This window comes from Odontesthes bonariensis, chromosome 2 (assembly GCF_027942865.1).
Source record: "Odontesthes bonariensis isolate fOdoBon6 chromosome 2, fOdoBon6.hap1, whole genome shotgun sequence".
Classification (NCBI taxonomy): Eukaryota; Metazoa; Chordata; class Actinopteri; order Atheriniformes; family Atherinopsidae; genus Odontesthes; species Odontesthes bonariensis.
Window position 1 is genome coordinate 16,761,240 of NC_134507.1, and position 15,476 is coordinate 16,776,715.

The 15,476-nt window shown below is 44.1% G+C and overlaps 1 protein-coding gene across 6 annotated transcripts in view; it reads left to right on the forward strand.

The window, feature by feature from the left end:
• zmiz1a (zinc finger, MIZ-type containing 1a) overlaps positions 1-15,416 on the forward strand; it is a 98,467-nt gene extending 83,051 nt beyond the window's left edge. For 5 of the 6 annotated variants that reach the window (XM_075478355.1, XM_075478357.1, XM_075478356.1 and 2 more), the window contains 18 exons: positions 5,393-5,528; positions 6,327-6,441; positions 6,548-6,768; positions 7,463-7,664; positions 7,791-8,072; positions 8,175-8,354; positions 8,475-8,543; positions 8,690-8,855; positions 8,940-9,081; positions 9,204-9,414; positions 9,604-9,709; positions 9,874-10,034; positions 10,126-10,193; positions 10,288-10,356; positions 10,451-10,722; positions 11,055-11,239; positions 11,625-11,912; positions 12,130-15,416. In XM_075478355.1, the coding sequence (XP_075334470.1) occupies positions 5,393-5,528; positions 6,327-6,441; positions 6,548-6,768; positions 7,463-7,664; positions 7,791-8,072; positions 8,175-8,354; positions 8,475-8,543; positions 8,690-8,855; positions 8,940-9,081; positions 9,204-9,414; positions 9,604-9,709; positions 9,874-10,034; positions 10,126-10,193; positions 10,288-10,356; positions 10,451-10,722; positions 11,055-11,239; positions 11,625-11,912; positions 12,130-12,237 (2,981 nt within the window). In that variant the 3' untranslated portion in view covers positions 12,238-15,416. The remainder of the gene's footprint in view (positions 1-5,392; positions 5,529-6,326; positions 6,442-6,547; positions 6,769-7,462; positions 7,665-7,790; positions 8,073-8,174; positions 8,355-8,474; positions 8,544-8,689; positions 8,856-8,939; positions 9,082-9,203; positions 9,415-9,603; positions 9,710-9,873; positions 10,035-10,125; positions 10,194-10,287; positions 10,357-10,450; positions 10,723-11,054; positions 11,240-11,624; positions 11,913-12,129) is intronic. The other variant, XM_075478358.1, reaches the window with a different exon arrangement.
• The last annotated feature ends 60 nt before the right edge of the window (positions 15,417-15,476 follow it).

A 15,476-nucleotide genomic window follows, 5' to 3' on the forward strand; every position in this document is an offset into this window, starting at 1 on the left:
CTCATGTCTGGTTTACTGCCCGAGGTGGTGGATGGAATTCTGTCAAATCAGCCAGATGTGAAAACAGCACTGTTTTTCCAGTGCAGATGGAAAAAAAAAAGAAGAGTATGGAAATTTTTTCCAGCGAAAAATAGCACATTTGAAGTGTTTTAAGAGTTTCATATTTGGAATACTCTGATTCGCATAAACTGGTTATGGTGGAGTGTGATTTCTGACAGAGCTCTCTCTCTGCAAGGCATGTTTGAGTTGTTCTGCCTCCAAGCTGTTGAGACGAAAGCCCATTTGATTTGCTCTTCTCCTAGAAGAAGAAGAAGTTGGCTTAACAGAGAGGGGGCAGGAAGGGGGATATCATTGACTGCTTAAATGGCTTCCATTACACTTAAGCAAAAAGCATGCCTTTTTTTTCTTTGAAAGGTTTTTGTATTCTCTCCATACTCTTTCATTGCATAATATTTGTGCCCACACAGCACATACTTACCTGCCAGTCTTATATTATATCTATTATGAATCGCTTATTTTTTTTTTCTCAGAAGGCTTCTTTATCTAGTGCTGCAGTGTTTATGCTCAGAAAGTGTAAATTTTCACGTTGTAGTTTCCTCCTTGCTTGTGTCGTTATGAGCGAAGTCACATTAGGAGCTGCCAGCACGCACACTTTTACATGTCAGTCAAATAACTCAAAACCTGACATGAGCAGTGGCACACAGTCAGATTAGAAGTGAGGAGGTTTAATATGTGGGTAGGGATGTGCATTCCATCTGAAGATTAAACTGGTGAAGGCCTCCATGATTAGTGCACACTTTGGTGGGGGATTTTCCTGCAATCCAGCCGAGATGCTGGTGATGTAACTGAGCCTCCGAGTTCGTGCTTTAACGTTGTCATGTCATCATCAAAGGAGGAGGAGTACAGCAGTAATGTGTAGCAGTCAGGAAGCTCCTTTTCTAGTCACTGCCAGTATTTGTTGCTCCGACAGTCATATCCAACTGCTGCGTTGCTGCTTATTTAGTTGCAGCAACTAAAACATTACATTTACAACTTAAGAGATAGTGTGTCGTACCATATTAGTGACATATTACTGATGCCATATCAGTCTCTTAGTATTAAAGGGCAGAATCGTGGCTCTGACTGCACTCCCAAGAGGAAACGGGTGCATTTTTCTTGCACTGAATACTTTTCTATCCCAGAGATGGCCAGGAAAGATTTGCACTCTGGGAAAATCCTGAACTTGCTTTGCAGCCACCTGGGTGAAGCTTTTCTGGCTTCTTTTGATACTTATACTCTTAGTCTAGCACCTGTGCTATTGTGGTCTCCCCGTACTCGTCTGTCGAAGGTCTTTGGATGAACACTAAAAAACATGTGCTGGTTCACTTTTTTTTTTCTTTTTTTAAGCAAGATGTTGGTAATACATTGACTGCTTGGTGAGGATGTCAACAACAATGAAGTGAGACCCAGCACAACACTGTGACATCGGTGAACTTAATCATACTATTTAGTTGCTATTTTTATTTGCTTCTCACACTTAGTCACTGTTATAACTTGAGATGCGTTTATGCCTTGTAAGTTGACCATTTAAACCACCACCCAAGCCGTGAAAAGCGGCTGACATTGTCATTCCTCCCCCCCAAACCCCCAAAATCAGACTGAATCCCATGTTGCTGGTTTTTCCACGCAAATGTGCTGAGCAGCAACACGTACAACATGTCACGCTATTGCAGCCATTTAAAGTGAAGTCCACTTTAATACCCGCTTTTGACATACACGGGCTCTTTCGTTGTGTTTTTTCTCTGTAGCCATACAGCAGGTTTTAGACAGGGATTCACACCCGGGAGGCGGGAACTACCCAACACGGTGACACTCCCAGTGTGCTTATGAGTGTGGCGGATCACCAGCTTGTCATTGAAAATGTTTTAGGTCTTTTAAAAACGAGGGGGGGATTGCTATGACGCTACTAACTGAATTATGTTGGGTTACAAACGTTTCAAGCACTTCCAGACGGCCGTGACTTCTCTGGCAAATGATATGCTCAGTAACTACACCATCAGAGTTCATCGTAATTAGCATTTGGGCTTCTGTGTAAAAAGACTTGTACTAACACTGTCATTAGTTAATGGGCCTGGCAGCCTGTTACCAGGGCTCACTCTCTCTCTCTCTCTCTGCGGGTGAGGTGACAACGAGCCGGAGCTCCTGGTATCAGTCAGCATTAAATACAGCTTGAGCTTGGAGGACCCATATTTCCCATATGTCATTACTGGGCATTACTCAATTAAAAGCCCCAGCCTCTAAGAAATGGAGCTGGTCGGCGAGGGATTCAAGAGTGCTTTGTGAGAATATCAGCTTATGTCCTGCTGTCCCAGGACGGAAGAGCAGACAAGTGGTTAAAGAAATGTTCTGTGTCCAGGCCCATATCAGAGATACACAACACACTAGCTTCAGGCTTAACTTGTCCCTGCAGTCTGTCACTCAGAGTGATAACTTTGTGTCTTTCTTAGTCGGGCATTTCAAAGACTGATTTGGTTTCGTGTGGATCTTTTAGAATTCTTTAATTTCCTATTTGGTCAATGGTGCACTTTGGTGTCCTTGCTCGTAGTTTTTAAGGTCTGAATGGTGAGATTAGCCTAGATAATCTCTTTCATTGGATTTCTATGCACTCAGCAGCAGCTGCTCCCAAGGACAGGGAAATACACCATTAAACAGACAGTGGAACTTTGATGCAGTTTCCATAATCAAAAATACACCAAAGCTGCTGTTCAGGCCCCGAAAAGCAGACTGACTCCCCGTAAAACAATACCATTGGGATTTTGAATGTGCAGCAACAACTGTAAATAAGTGCCGCCAGCACAATTAAAATGTTGCATTCTGTAGCACCATCACCATATATATCTACGTCCACCCGTCATGCACAATGAGATTTGATACTGTCTTCTTGAAATAACCACTAACCTTGGAGGAAGACCTCACCTGGAACCACTCATGGTTGGAAAAACTGAGTCTTTGGTCTTTCTTTTATACCCGTCACCAAATAATCTCCTGATTGGTGTTGCTTACTGATTTGGTCAACTTTTTCGTTTCTCAACCTTCTTTGAGTGTGTTGCTAGGAATCAAATGGAAGATTTGTTCATATTTTTCTAATGCAACGAAGTTAGTCCTTGAAGACACTGGAAGTAATTTCCTCTGCCCTTGTGCTTGTTGAAGAAGGGTTCGACTGAATTAACACATTTCTCCTTCAGGTTTTTGTTGCATCTTAGAAAACCTAAAATGTTTTTTTGTTTGTTTGTTTGTTTTTGTCGATCTTTCCCTTTTGAGAATTCTCTCATCATAAATCCAGTTGCTATTTTATGATGTATATCCGACTGGTTGTTAGTTTTATATGACTATGGACGCTGCAGATGAAAGGACATCCTATAGAGAAAAAGAAATCTATGAGGAGTTGACCTTGGCTTGTATCCATCGGGCTGGTGTTAGCGCCTTCATTAGCAAGCCTGTGATTTAACTTTAAGGGCTGTAGCGTAAATGAAATGGGTATAAATGGAAAGATGAGAGAGTGGTGTAATTAGACAGAGACCTTGTTTTTGGTCGCTGATTGTCTGTGCTCTTGGCATCAGCTCCTCGTCCTCTCCCTTAATGACATTAGCAAAACCCTTTAATGAAGAATATTTCAGATGGATGATATTAGACTGGTATTTAAAGTAGTTTAGAAGTAACTGAGAGGAATATGGGCGGGGGCATACTGAGTAAAGAAATGAGAATGGTAGTGTAGTTGTGGGAGTGTGATGGTGTTGGAAGGGAAGGGGTTTTAACTGGAGGGACTTTGAGGTGAGAACAAGGTCATTTGCATTTTATTAAGCTTGTTGAATATGCACAATGCCCAGAGCGGACCTTCACTCTCCTACGAATGACTTTAGGCTTTGGCAGACCGTTAGATTCAGCAACTCGTTGCCACTCTGATTAGATAACAAATTCTTCAATTCTTTTCCTCTCGGTCTCTTCTTCAATGTGACTCTTTCACTCGTGTTCTGAGCTTCGGGTCTAAATGGTGGGTTGCCAGCTGAAGAGAGTCCTTCTATGTGGAGGTGGTGATTTAGTGGGGAGATAAGCTCTCTATAATGGCAGGGTGGAATAATTCCTCTTTAACTCGGAGGCTTGGCTCTCTCCACCCTCCAGAAGAAAATGTTGTTGCTCCTCTCCTTTGTTCTTCATTTCTTTCCCTTTTTTTCTCCCTTCACTCTTCTCCTTTTTTCTGTCATCTTCGTAAGTAGGCACTTGTCAGATCAGATGCTAATCATTTAGAAAAGGCTTTTTATTCCCGAGATATCATATCACACGTTATAGATGGCACATCTCGCTGTTGAATGCCAAAAGTGCGACAAAGTCTCAAATACAGAATGAAACGATTGCGTATTTTTCTCTCTTTTCAACCATATTTATATTTTCTGTTCAAACGGCCGTTTGAGAGACCTTGTAAGTCCTCACAATGCAGTTCCCATTTCACTCTCACCGACTGTGTAATCCTTCTTGTGGCAACACTTCGGGAAACGATATACATCTGAAAACACCAAATCTAGGAACAGCGCTTTCTCAAATCTGGTATTTTATGGTCTGCAAAGCTGAAACTAGATCTAAATAATTCAATAAAGGGGCGAACATGTTGGCCTCTCTGTTTGGTAAATTGATGCTTTACAGGACAACTTTGTACGATCAAGAGGACACATAGATAAGATAACAAAGCACAGTTTGATTTGAAAAAAACAAGACGGGCTGATTGGTGTTTGAAAAGTAAAATTGGCACATTATTGGCATTCTTGGCACATTATATGGCAAAAGCCGCTGTCTTGATGAGGAGGGTGAGAAGGCTGCATGGTCCAATTGCACACTGGAGATGAGAAGGCATGGCTGAGAGTAAAGTGGTGGCGCTGAACAGAGGAAGTGAAGGACAGTGAAGATATCACTGTTTCTTACCTCCTACATTGATCTTATCTGTAACCCCAGTCGCTCTGTCTCTGTCTGCCTCTCACGCTCCATCTCTGCCTCTCTGTGGCAGAAATACTGGGAGGTCCCTTGTGCTGCAGATTGATTTCAGTCTGCATCTCGCACTGCAGGTAGATATGATGTGATATAACTGTTGTGAAATCCACACAGGCAAATAGTCAATGTCGGTTCTGTTGCATTAGGCTGCCCCCTGGAGGCTTCGAAAACAGACACGTAATTCGTTGCAGCACTATTGAGACTCATGGGGCAAACATATTGAACATTGAAGACAATAAAGTCATCTTGATTTATGTGTTACCATTTACACGTAGAACCATAAGCATGCACTTGATGAAACATGAGCGCACGGTGTTGAATCACTGGAGAGTAACGGGCCACATATGTGTGTGTCTTTGTGTCTTCCTTGCAGCCCTGCTGTCGTCTTGGTGCGAGGAGCTGGGCCGTCTCCTCCTGCTGCGTCACCAGAAAAACAGGCAGAACGAACCGCAGGGAAAAGTCCCCATTCAGCCCAGCATGAACAGCATGAAGCCCGGCCTCACACACAGGTGAGTAAGATGAGTGAGACACGTCCTGCTTGGCGAACAAAAAGACTGTGGTCATCTTACTGTAAACGCATATTCTCAGTCCAAAAGAACGAGGAAAGAAGAGCGTTTTGTGCAAATGACACCCAAGTTTGACTCTGAGGTGAAGCTTGAATTTGAAGCTGAAGTGATTTCGGGGTGGAGAGACTAACCAACAGAGAGGTGAAGTAATGTTTTTGGAGAACAGTGTGTACTCATGCCTCTCTTCGTCTCAAAGAAATTCTGAAGCTAGCCCAAAGCCCAGTTTACCTCTGCAGAGGATCTTGGGGGGGGGTTGTGCCTTTATGAGGAAATACTGAACATCTCGTCCATTACAAGAGCTAACCTCTGTGTAAAAACAAGCTGCAGTCCAAAAACAGCAGTTCCTTCCCTCTGCACTGGCCACTTTCCTCTCCCTGTGAGGATTTAGATTGTTTATTATGTGTAGCAGACTCTCATATTTTAGCCTGTTATTTGTTTTGAATCTGAGTGCTAAACATTCCAGCTGCAGTCTTCCTCCTATCCAAAGACTTTTAAACAGCTGAAAGAATTTATCATATTTAGTATTCAGTGCAGTGTGTGCGTGTGTTTGTGGGAAGACTACTCCTTATCAGTTTATTTGGAGCTTTTTCAGCGTGCACCCATTGGCGGATATTTTGGCTCCAAATATGATTTGAAACTGAAAACTGGACATTTCAAATTGCCAAACATTTTGGCAAGCAGAAGCTATTCCCAGCTCCAAGTAATATCAGGCACATATTTGTATTTTGTTCTACTTTGCAGTGATGGATCCTTTCCCTATGATTCAGTCCCCTGGCAACAAAACACCAACCAGCCCCCTGGGTCATTATCTGTGGTTACAACAGTGTGGGGCGTGACCAATACTTCACAGAGTCAGGTATGTCCATGCATGAAGAGCAACCTCTCGGTGATGCTCTAATCTGTTTACTTAACTAACCTAATGCATATTTTTCCTTCCTGTATTATTCTTTTCCTGTATGTAGGTGCTGTGTAACCCTATGGCGAACAGCAATAACCACATGAATCCCGGGGGTAACCCCATGGGATCGGGAATGTCTGCCAGCGCAGCAGGGCTCAATTCACCCCAGTTCAACGCTCAGCAGCAACAGTTCCCAAACAAAGGAGGTTCCAGCCAGTCGTACATGCAGCAGGGCATGTACGGCAGGCCTGGCTACCCTGGCGGTCCGGGGGGATACAGTGGAAGGTAAGAGACAAAAGAAAATATCAAGCAATTTGTATCCAGGTATAAGAACACCCTGTGCCATACCTTTTTTATTCGCATCCCTCTTTGGTGCTTTCAGCCTTGGAGGCACGTAGCTATTGACTTGTGTCACCGAGGGATGCGCAGCCATGCACGCAGCAGTGTTTGCACCAGATACGACAAGTTTACCTTCAGGGCTCTCAACCAGATGGCAATAATTGCTTGCTCACATGTGGTTAATGCTGTGAAAACATTTATTCTAACCCAAAACCACGATTCTTTCCCCAAACCTAAATGAAGTATTTTTCCTGCCTAAACTTTATCAAACGTAGATTGGAAACTGAAAATAAAGAATCAACATTTACTTTTGGTTTCACACAGGACAGAAACTCCAGTCTTTTGGGTGTAGGTCCTTTGTTTGACCCATTTAACCGCTGTGACCTCTGTCCAGATGTCTGCATCAGAATTTATCAAGATTTATCCTACTTTACATTTCTCTACTAGACTCTGCTACACTTCTGTCAAAATAGCCCTCAAGTCAAACTTGTTCCACTACCCTGATTTGTGGAGCTGAGAGATGAAGGTGTCAGGTATAAACAGTCAAACATTTGCCATGTGACTTATGGTTCTCATCCAGGTGCAAAAAGACTCTAACATAATGATTAAAGCATGCATTCTGGTTTGTTGTTTTGTTAAGTTACTCTGGAGGCCCAAACGCTCCACCAGGAGGTATGGGAATGACCACCCACGCACGTCCTCCGGGTGATTTCACTCCGCCAGCTGCTGCTGCTGCAGCCGCAGCTGTTGCTGCCGCTGCTGCCACGGCAACGGCCACAGCAACGGCCACAGTGGCAGCTCTGCAGGAAACGCAGAATAAAGATATGAACCAGTATGGACAGGTACAGCACACACCTACTAGTGGATGCATACAGTTGCAACCATTTGGCAAATACACACAGGAAATTGTCATCCATCTGCCTGCTGAAGACCCAAACTAATAACATCAACCTTTTAATTTCCCCCAGATGTGTCCATCATTCCAAATGGGCCCCTCTCCAGCTTACAATAGCCAGTTCATGAATCAGCCAGGCCCTCGAGGCCCCCCTGGAGGTATGAATCCAGCCAGCATGGGATCAGCCATGAACAACCCCAATATGAGTGGGCCTCCAATGGGCATGAACCAGGCTCGAACCCCAGGCATGGCACCTTTTGGAGTTCACAGCCAAAGGATGCCTCAGCAAGGATATCCCGGAGGCCCCCGACAGGGCATGCCCATGCAGGGGATGAAAAGGCCATATCCCGGGGAGGTCGGTGGAAAGATAAAAAAAAAAAAAAAGATACAATTGTTTTGAATTTGAATTATTTTTCACGTGAAACCTAAATCTTTTTCTTGACCTTTCTTCCTCAAGGGAGGTTATGTAGGTCAGCAGTATGGGCCAAACAGCCAGTTCCAGCCACAGCAGGGGCAATATCCCACGTCAAATGCATCCAGGCCGCTGCCCTCTCCTAACTACCCCAACCAGAGGATGCCAGGGCAGCAGGGCCAGGGACAGTACCCATCTGGTATGCCCATGGGCCAGTACTACAAGGTCTGTTAATCTACAACGTTTATTCTTGCTCCTCATACAACACTCTCTGGAACAATATATATGTGCCTGGGAATATAAGGAAATATATCAAACAGTCATTTCTTTTTATTTCCCCCACAGCAAGAGCCCTTCAATGGTCAGAGCACCAACTTCTCTGGAGGTGGATACTCCTACGGCCAAGGCAGTGGGGTATGTTTTCACTTCTTACCCAGCTCGGAAAAGTTCATTTTCGACTATAACATGCCTCGACCTTTGCGCCAGATGTGAACGAGTTATGTATGTGAAATAAGTTCAGCAGATGTTTTCATTACTGCACCCTTATTATTTTTTAACAGCCCCCCAGGCCTGGTAACTACCCACACTCCCCAGTTCCTGGAAACCCTACACCTCCTATGACCCCAGGAAGTAGTATTCCTCCGTATCTGTCGCCAAATCAGGATGTGAAGCCTCCGTTTCCATCTGACATGAAACCAAATATGACAGCACTTCCACCCCCTCCGAGTGAGTACCCCAGCAGCTCTAAAACAAACGGTTCGTGTGACACATGTGGGTGTGTAAATAAAGCGTGCATTTCTTCTCCTTCAGCTAACCCCAATGAGGAGCTGCGGCTGACGTTCCCAGTCAGGGATGGAGTTGTGCTGGAACCCTTCCGCCTGGAGCACAACCTGGCTGTGAGTAACCACGTCTTCCACCTGCGGCCGTCCGTCCACCAGACCCTCATGTGGAGGTAGGACATTGGCGTCTTGTATGTGCAGTCACAAGCTGCAACTTATCTAGAACTGGTTGTCTGGCACCTGGAATACGTATTCTCAGCAAACATATACTGATGTCCCGCTGATGCCCTCATAGGTCAGACCTCGAGCTTCAGTTTAAGTGCTACCACCATGAAGACAGGCAAATGAATACCAACTGGCCTGCCTCCGTCCAGGTCAGTGTCAACGCCACGCCCCTCACCATCGAGAGGGGGGACAACAAAACCTCCCACAAACCCCTGCACCTGAAGCACGTGTGCCAACCGGGGAGGAACACCATCCAAATCACGGTCACCGCCTGCTGCTGTGTGAGTGCATGCTGTCGGGAAAACTTCTCCCTGTTAGCACTGCTGAAATGTAACTGTTTCCTTCAGCAGAAAGATCAACTGGGAGGATTTACCCACAGATGATTTAACTGTGTGCATGTATTGTGGAGAGTAGACATGTGGTTCAGCTGCTAATTCTGTTTGTTTTTATGCTCTTGTTTTGCTTCGCAGTCCCACCTGTTTGTGCTTCAGCTGGTCCACAGGCCATCTGTGCGCTCCGTCCTCCAGGGGCTCCTGAAGAAGAGGCTCCTTCCTGCAGAGCACTGCATCACTAAGAGTATGGCTCATTTTTGTCTCGTAGCGCAGTTTAACAAGTATATCTCAATTCTCTGAGCTCACGAGCGTTTCCCTTTATGGCGGTGCTTTAAAATAGCTCTCAAAGAACACCTGTGGCTGCTCAAAAAGTAATAGATTCCCCCTGAAACGCTTTTCTCTCTTCAGTTAAGAGGAACTTCAGCAGTGTAGCGGCAACAGCAGGCAACACCACCCTGAACGGGGAGGATGGCGTGGAGCAGACGGCCATTAAAGTGTCGCTGAAATGTCCCATCACCTTCAGACGCATCCAGCTACCGGCACGGGGGCACGACTGCAAACATGTGCAGGTTTGTTCAGACGATGACAGTCTGTGTCACATATCTAAAACAAACGGGAGGAAATGACTCTAACGAGGGTTTGTGATGTTGTGCTCCGCAGTGCTTTGATCTGGAGTCTTACTTGCAGCTCAACTGTGAGAGGGGGACATGGAGGTGTCCTGTGTGCAAGTAAGTGAAAAACTATTCTATTTTTTGGAGGATGTAAACATGGGAATATTATCAAGAATTACTCTAATAGATAACATTTTTTTCCCCTTTTCAGTAAAACAGCATTATTAGAAGGTCTTGAGGTGGACCAGTATATGTGGGGAATCCTCAATGCCATCCAAAAGTACGTTTCTTTTTTTTCACCTGATCGGTAGACATATTAGTTTGAGTCTATCATTTCAAAGTAAACCCAACTAATCTACTTTCTCCTCCAATAGTTCAGAGTTTGAGGAAGTCACTATAGACCCCACATGTAGCTGGCGACCTGTCCCCATCAAATCTGAGCTACACATCAAAGAGGACCCTGATGGACCATTGGCCAAGCGCTTTAAGACCATGAGCCCGAGTCAGATGACCATGCCCAACGTGATGGAGATGATCGCTCAGTTAGGACCAGGTCCTGGTCCTGGCCCCGGACCAGGTCCAAGCCCCTACCCGCCTCATCCTGGTCAGCATGCTGGTGGGAACGGGGGAGATTATCCTGGAACAGGTAATGAAAAGCATTCAGGACCGCACTATGTTGATAAGTAACTGGAGAGTTATCTTATTTGTTGAGAAAATGAGCTGTTGTGGATTTTACAGCAGGGACTGTGTCTCTGGCGCTTTCAACAAAGAAACAGCTGTGGGGTCGAGCTTTATGCTGAACCTGTTCTAAAATGTCACCGCTGTGATAGATGTTTCATGGCTGTGAAAAAAAAAAAGAAGTGGAATCTGTTACATAATCACTTTTTGTAATAGAAAGGATGCATCAAAGAACCCAGGAAGGCCTAAACTGCAGTTAGCCTTTGTCAAAAACAGTGTCTCCTCTGCTTCTCCTTCAAGGCAACAGCTACCACAGCCAAGGGAGCTTTGACTTCCCTCATGGGAACCCTTCTGGTGGTGGGGTTGGAGGAGGAGGTCCTCCTATGAATGACTTCATCCATGGCCCCCAGCTCTCCCATCCCCCAGATGGACCTGGTGGTCTCCTCTCGCAGGACAAGCCCCTCAGCCACGGCATGAGCGATCCAGTAAGTAGATTCAGCTTGCGAGGCTGCTGGAGACTGTGAGTTGGCTTAGAATAAGATTCTGCTTAACAAAGAAAACCTGCAGACAAAGCGTGTCCTATTGAAAACTTGGGTTTGTTACCTGAACAAGGTGGCGCCTGTGCCTCCAGCCAGCATGTGTGTTCAGTCATGCTCACATGCTCATGTCACCGTATAATGTTGCAGCTGCACATGTCTGCTGATCACAGCTTCCATTTAATAGGCCTGTTCCACATTATTCACGCTGGAACTCATTTCGCCCTCCTCCCTCCTTTGACACTCCTCCCCTCTCTCTATCTTTCACACTTTGCCTTTTTCTCCCCTTCTCACTCGTTCTTTCTCGCTTTCTGTTTGCGTCTCGCACCTGCAGATGTCCCATTCAGATCAGTCCCATAACTCCATGCAGCAGAGCTTGCATGCGTCTCCCCACCCTGGCAGCCAAACAGGGCCGCCCTTACATCACAGTGGCCAGTCAGGGCCGCCCTTGCATCACAGTGGCCAATCATCGCAGCCGCCTCGCCAGTCGCAGCCGCAGCATCAGCATCAGCATCAGCATCCTGGGCAGAACAGTCACCCGCACAGCGATCTGAACTTTAACCCCTCCTCAGATGGGCAGATGGGTCAGGGGGCCCAGGATATGCCTGAACCCTCCCTGGATGTAAGTGTGTCTGCTTTGGATGCCATAAGCTACCTGTTAACAGCTAACATTATCTGCTCCGGCTCTGCTCTCATCTCTTTCCTGTCGGCTCTGTTTACATTTTACTCTCAAGTTTCTTCCGAGGAGTGGTAGCTGTGTTTATGAGTTCTCCGGCTTTAATAAACCATTGAGTTGAAGCGTGTCGCCAATCCCTCCTTTCTCTGCTTTTCATCCTCAGTTGCTTCCAGAGCTGGCCAATCCGGAAGAGTTGCTCTCCTATCTGGACCCTCCCGACCTCCCCGCAAACAGCAACGACGACCTTCTCTCCCTTTTTGAGAACAACTAGCCCCCTCCCCCCCTATACCCTCCCACAATAACCCTCTTGCACCTGAAGGAGTCATGACGTGCTCGACTGTCCGTCCACAGAAAGCCTCCTGTTGACAACTTCAGGCAGCGTCCTATGCTCATGCACACACATGAACTGTTCCTCAATGGATGATGTGTGGCATAGGAGTGCAGCCGTGAGGGAACTTCAAGGAAGGAAACAGGACTGCCACTCATCCCTCCACTCCCGTTATTCCTGTGTAAAGATTCCACTCACCAGTTCTACCACCTCTGGCTCAAAAATCACCATTTATAGCCATGTTGGTTGGCATTAAAGTATATATCATATCCACATATATGTGTATAAAAACACATATGATATTTGTGACTTTTCAACTGAAAACTGTGCAGCTATAATCATTATATTTATATATATATATATATATATACATACAGTATATATGTATATACATATATATATGAATCAACACAGAGCCTTTGTAGGCTCATGGAAGTGTTGCAGCTTTGTTTTTATATGATTTTGCTTTTTGAAAAAAGACAAATGGGAGGGGAGACCATTGTGTCCTGAGAGTGTTTTATTTTTTTTTTATCCTATCTGAAATGTGTTCTTCCAAATATTTGGCTCATGCCGTGCCCTTTGGCTCCCCAGACTTCCCAGTGTGTATGCATCAGTTGAATAGCTGGAACTCATCAGAATCCGAGCGCTGAAAGGACCCGCTACATCGTCCTTAGGTGTCAAACGAAGAAACGATCGCACGGTGTGCAACGTGGTGTGTGTGTGAGTATGTGAGCGTGTGTGTATATATGTGCATGTGTCTGTTTACGCGTCCTCTTATCGTTTGCCCGCGAGTGTGTTTGAAAGACAGCGGGGAGAGAAAGTTTGAGACAGAAGAGGGAGGAAAAACAGCCAGTTCAAAGGAGGGAAAACAGTGGATTGTTCCGAGCTGTCTCAGCTTTTCTCTGGCCGCTCTGCGGTTCTTCTCATGTTTTACTCTTCCTCATCGGATCACAAGTGCATGCGTGCCAACGGCTCCTGTTGTCTTCGTCCAGCATAAATCTGCTCGATCAGTTCATTTTATCTCTTTATCTTCATATTTATTATTTCAAGTCCATGATTTCTTTTTTGTTTCTCTTTCTAAATTGTTGTCCTTTTCTGTTTCATCTTTTGTCCCACATTGAAATCAATCGATACACATCACCAGAGTTTGTTTTGATTTTTTTTTTTTTTTTTTTTTTTTGCTTTTTGTTGAGGTTGGGTCTGCTATCTTCGAGTTTATGTTCTTTTTTTTTTTTAATCACTGTATTTTATAAAAAAAAGAAGAAAAAAAAAGGAAAAAAAAGTTAAGTTTGCCGACCTTCTTTTTGTCATGTTGTCACTGTTCATCCTTTTCGGGGAGAAAAAAAAACAACAAAAAAAAAACAACATTTGTGCATGATCCAACAGTGTTCCTGCAGCTGTTGTGTATATACCCTTTGTGAATACATTGTGACTGTACAGTACTGTACCTAACTATTACCGGCAACTACATGGTACCGTGTGTCTGTCAAGGACTACACATGCTCACACACACTCACAAACACACACGCTATCCCTGATCTCCAGTCTGATTTGGTGGGGAATTGACCCAAATGCAGTCTCACCGGCCTTGGACCTGTGTGTTGTGCACAGATTTTTTTCCATAAACCTGTGACAATGCATCAGCAAAGAGGAATATTTGAAATACTCTGCAGGCGGGCTGGAAGTCGGGTTATTTTTGTTTCATTTTTTTTTTATATATATATATGTATGTAAAATTTGGCCGGCTTTAAAAGAGCTGGGCTTTTCTGTCTGAAAGATTGTCAAAGCAGCGTAAGAGGTCCAAAATTCTCCGAAACGTGTTTGTTTAATATATTGGAATATTGTGACCTCGTCCTTTTTATTTAAAGTGAGAATGTGCGAAAAAGAGGCCTGAAAACTAGCTTTTGATATCCATACTTGTAATGATTTGTGTATTTTCATCACATTTTATATCCTTTTAAGTTATTTTGTCCAGTGTTTTTATGACCGGAATAATTTGGTTTACACGGTTTATTGCAGTTTGGTCAATTAGACTGAAACATTCTACATTTTGTCTGATTAAAAGTCCCACATATAAGTTTTGTAACTCCTCTGAAGAATCCAATTTGACTTCACTTGTCTTCATAATGGATCCAATCAACGGCGTATAACACAGCTGAAGAATCACATGTTGTGTTCGTTTATCTGTTTGTCAAAGACAATGCACTGCCGCTTCGGGATGTTTTATTTCCCTACACAGTGTGTAATTATATAAGTGTAAGCTCTCACAGAATCACGTCTGGTCGTTTTAGCGACGCAGTTTGCACTGTCTCACAGCAGACTTTGGAAACTGAGTTGAGGGTTTGAAAGAGAGGATGGTGAATATTGTAAATTTAAATCTGAGGAGGGACGCCTCCCGTTTGCATTACGAGGGGAGGTGGCAGAGGATTTGGGGTGGGGTTTGGGATGTAAGGGATATTTGTATATAATGTAAATGACAAATAGAGACACGTTAACAGAAATGTATTCATTTTCTCCAGTTGGAGTGTGCATAGTGTATTTAGAATTTGTAAAGCTTGCATCCTCCTGTCAGACATTGAATTGGGAAAATGAGTCTGTGTTTGATTGCGTCTGTGCAGACCTCTCTACTCATGCCTGTTCATTTGTGTAAGATACTTTATGTACCCCTCTGCACTGGGGTTCAAGAAAAAGAAAACACACTTTTCCTTTGTGTAATATTAAACCTCTGTGTATTTCGCTATTACCTGTGTACTTTCTAAAGGTGCTACGAAATTATTGAAACATTTTGAGGTATGATTGGGACTTGGAGACATTGAGCTTTCGGATGGCTCATAAGGGTTGTCTCCAAATTTACAGTTTGTAAAAGAAAAAAGAGAAAAAACGATTTGTCAAATGTGGAATTTTTATGGAATTTGGCAAACGTGTGCTATAAAGGTACAATCTGAAGTGATTGGCACAAGTGGCAATTGTCTATTTGGTTTTGTACATTCTATGTACAATCATTTCATATTCTAAACTGGTCAGAAGAACATTGTGATTTTTAGTCTTGCAAATCTGTATGTAGTTAGATGACGTGACATCCTAATATTTATCTAATAAATATGTATTCAGATGAAACACAGTGCAAGGCCTCTGTGTCTTTTTCACATAGAAAGTGGAACCTGCAACATTTTACAAAAAAG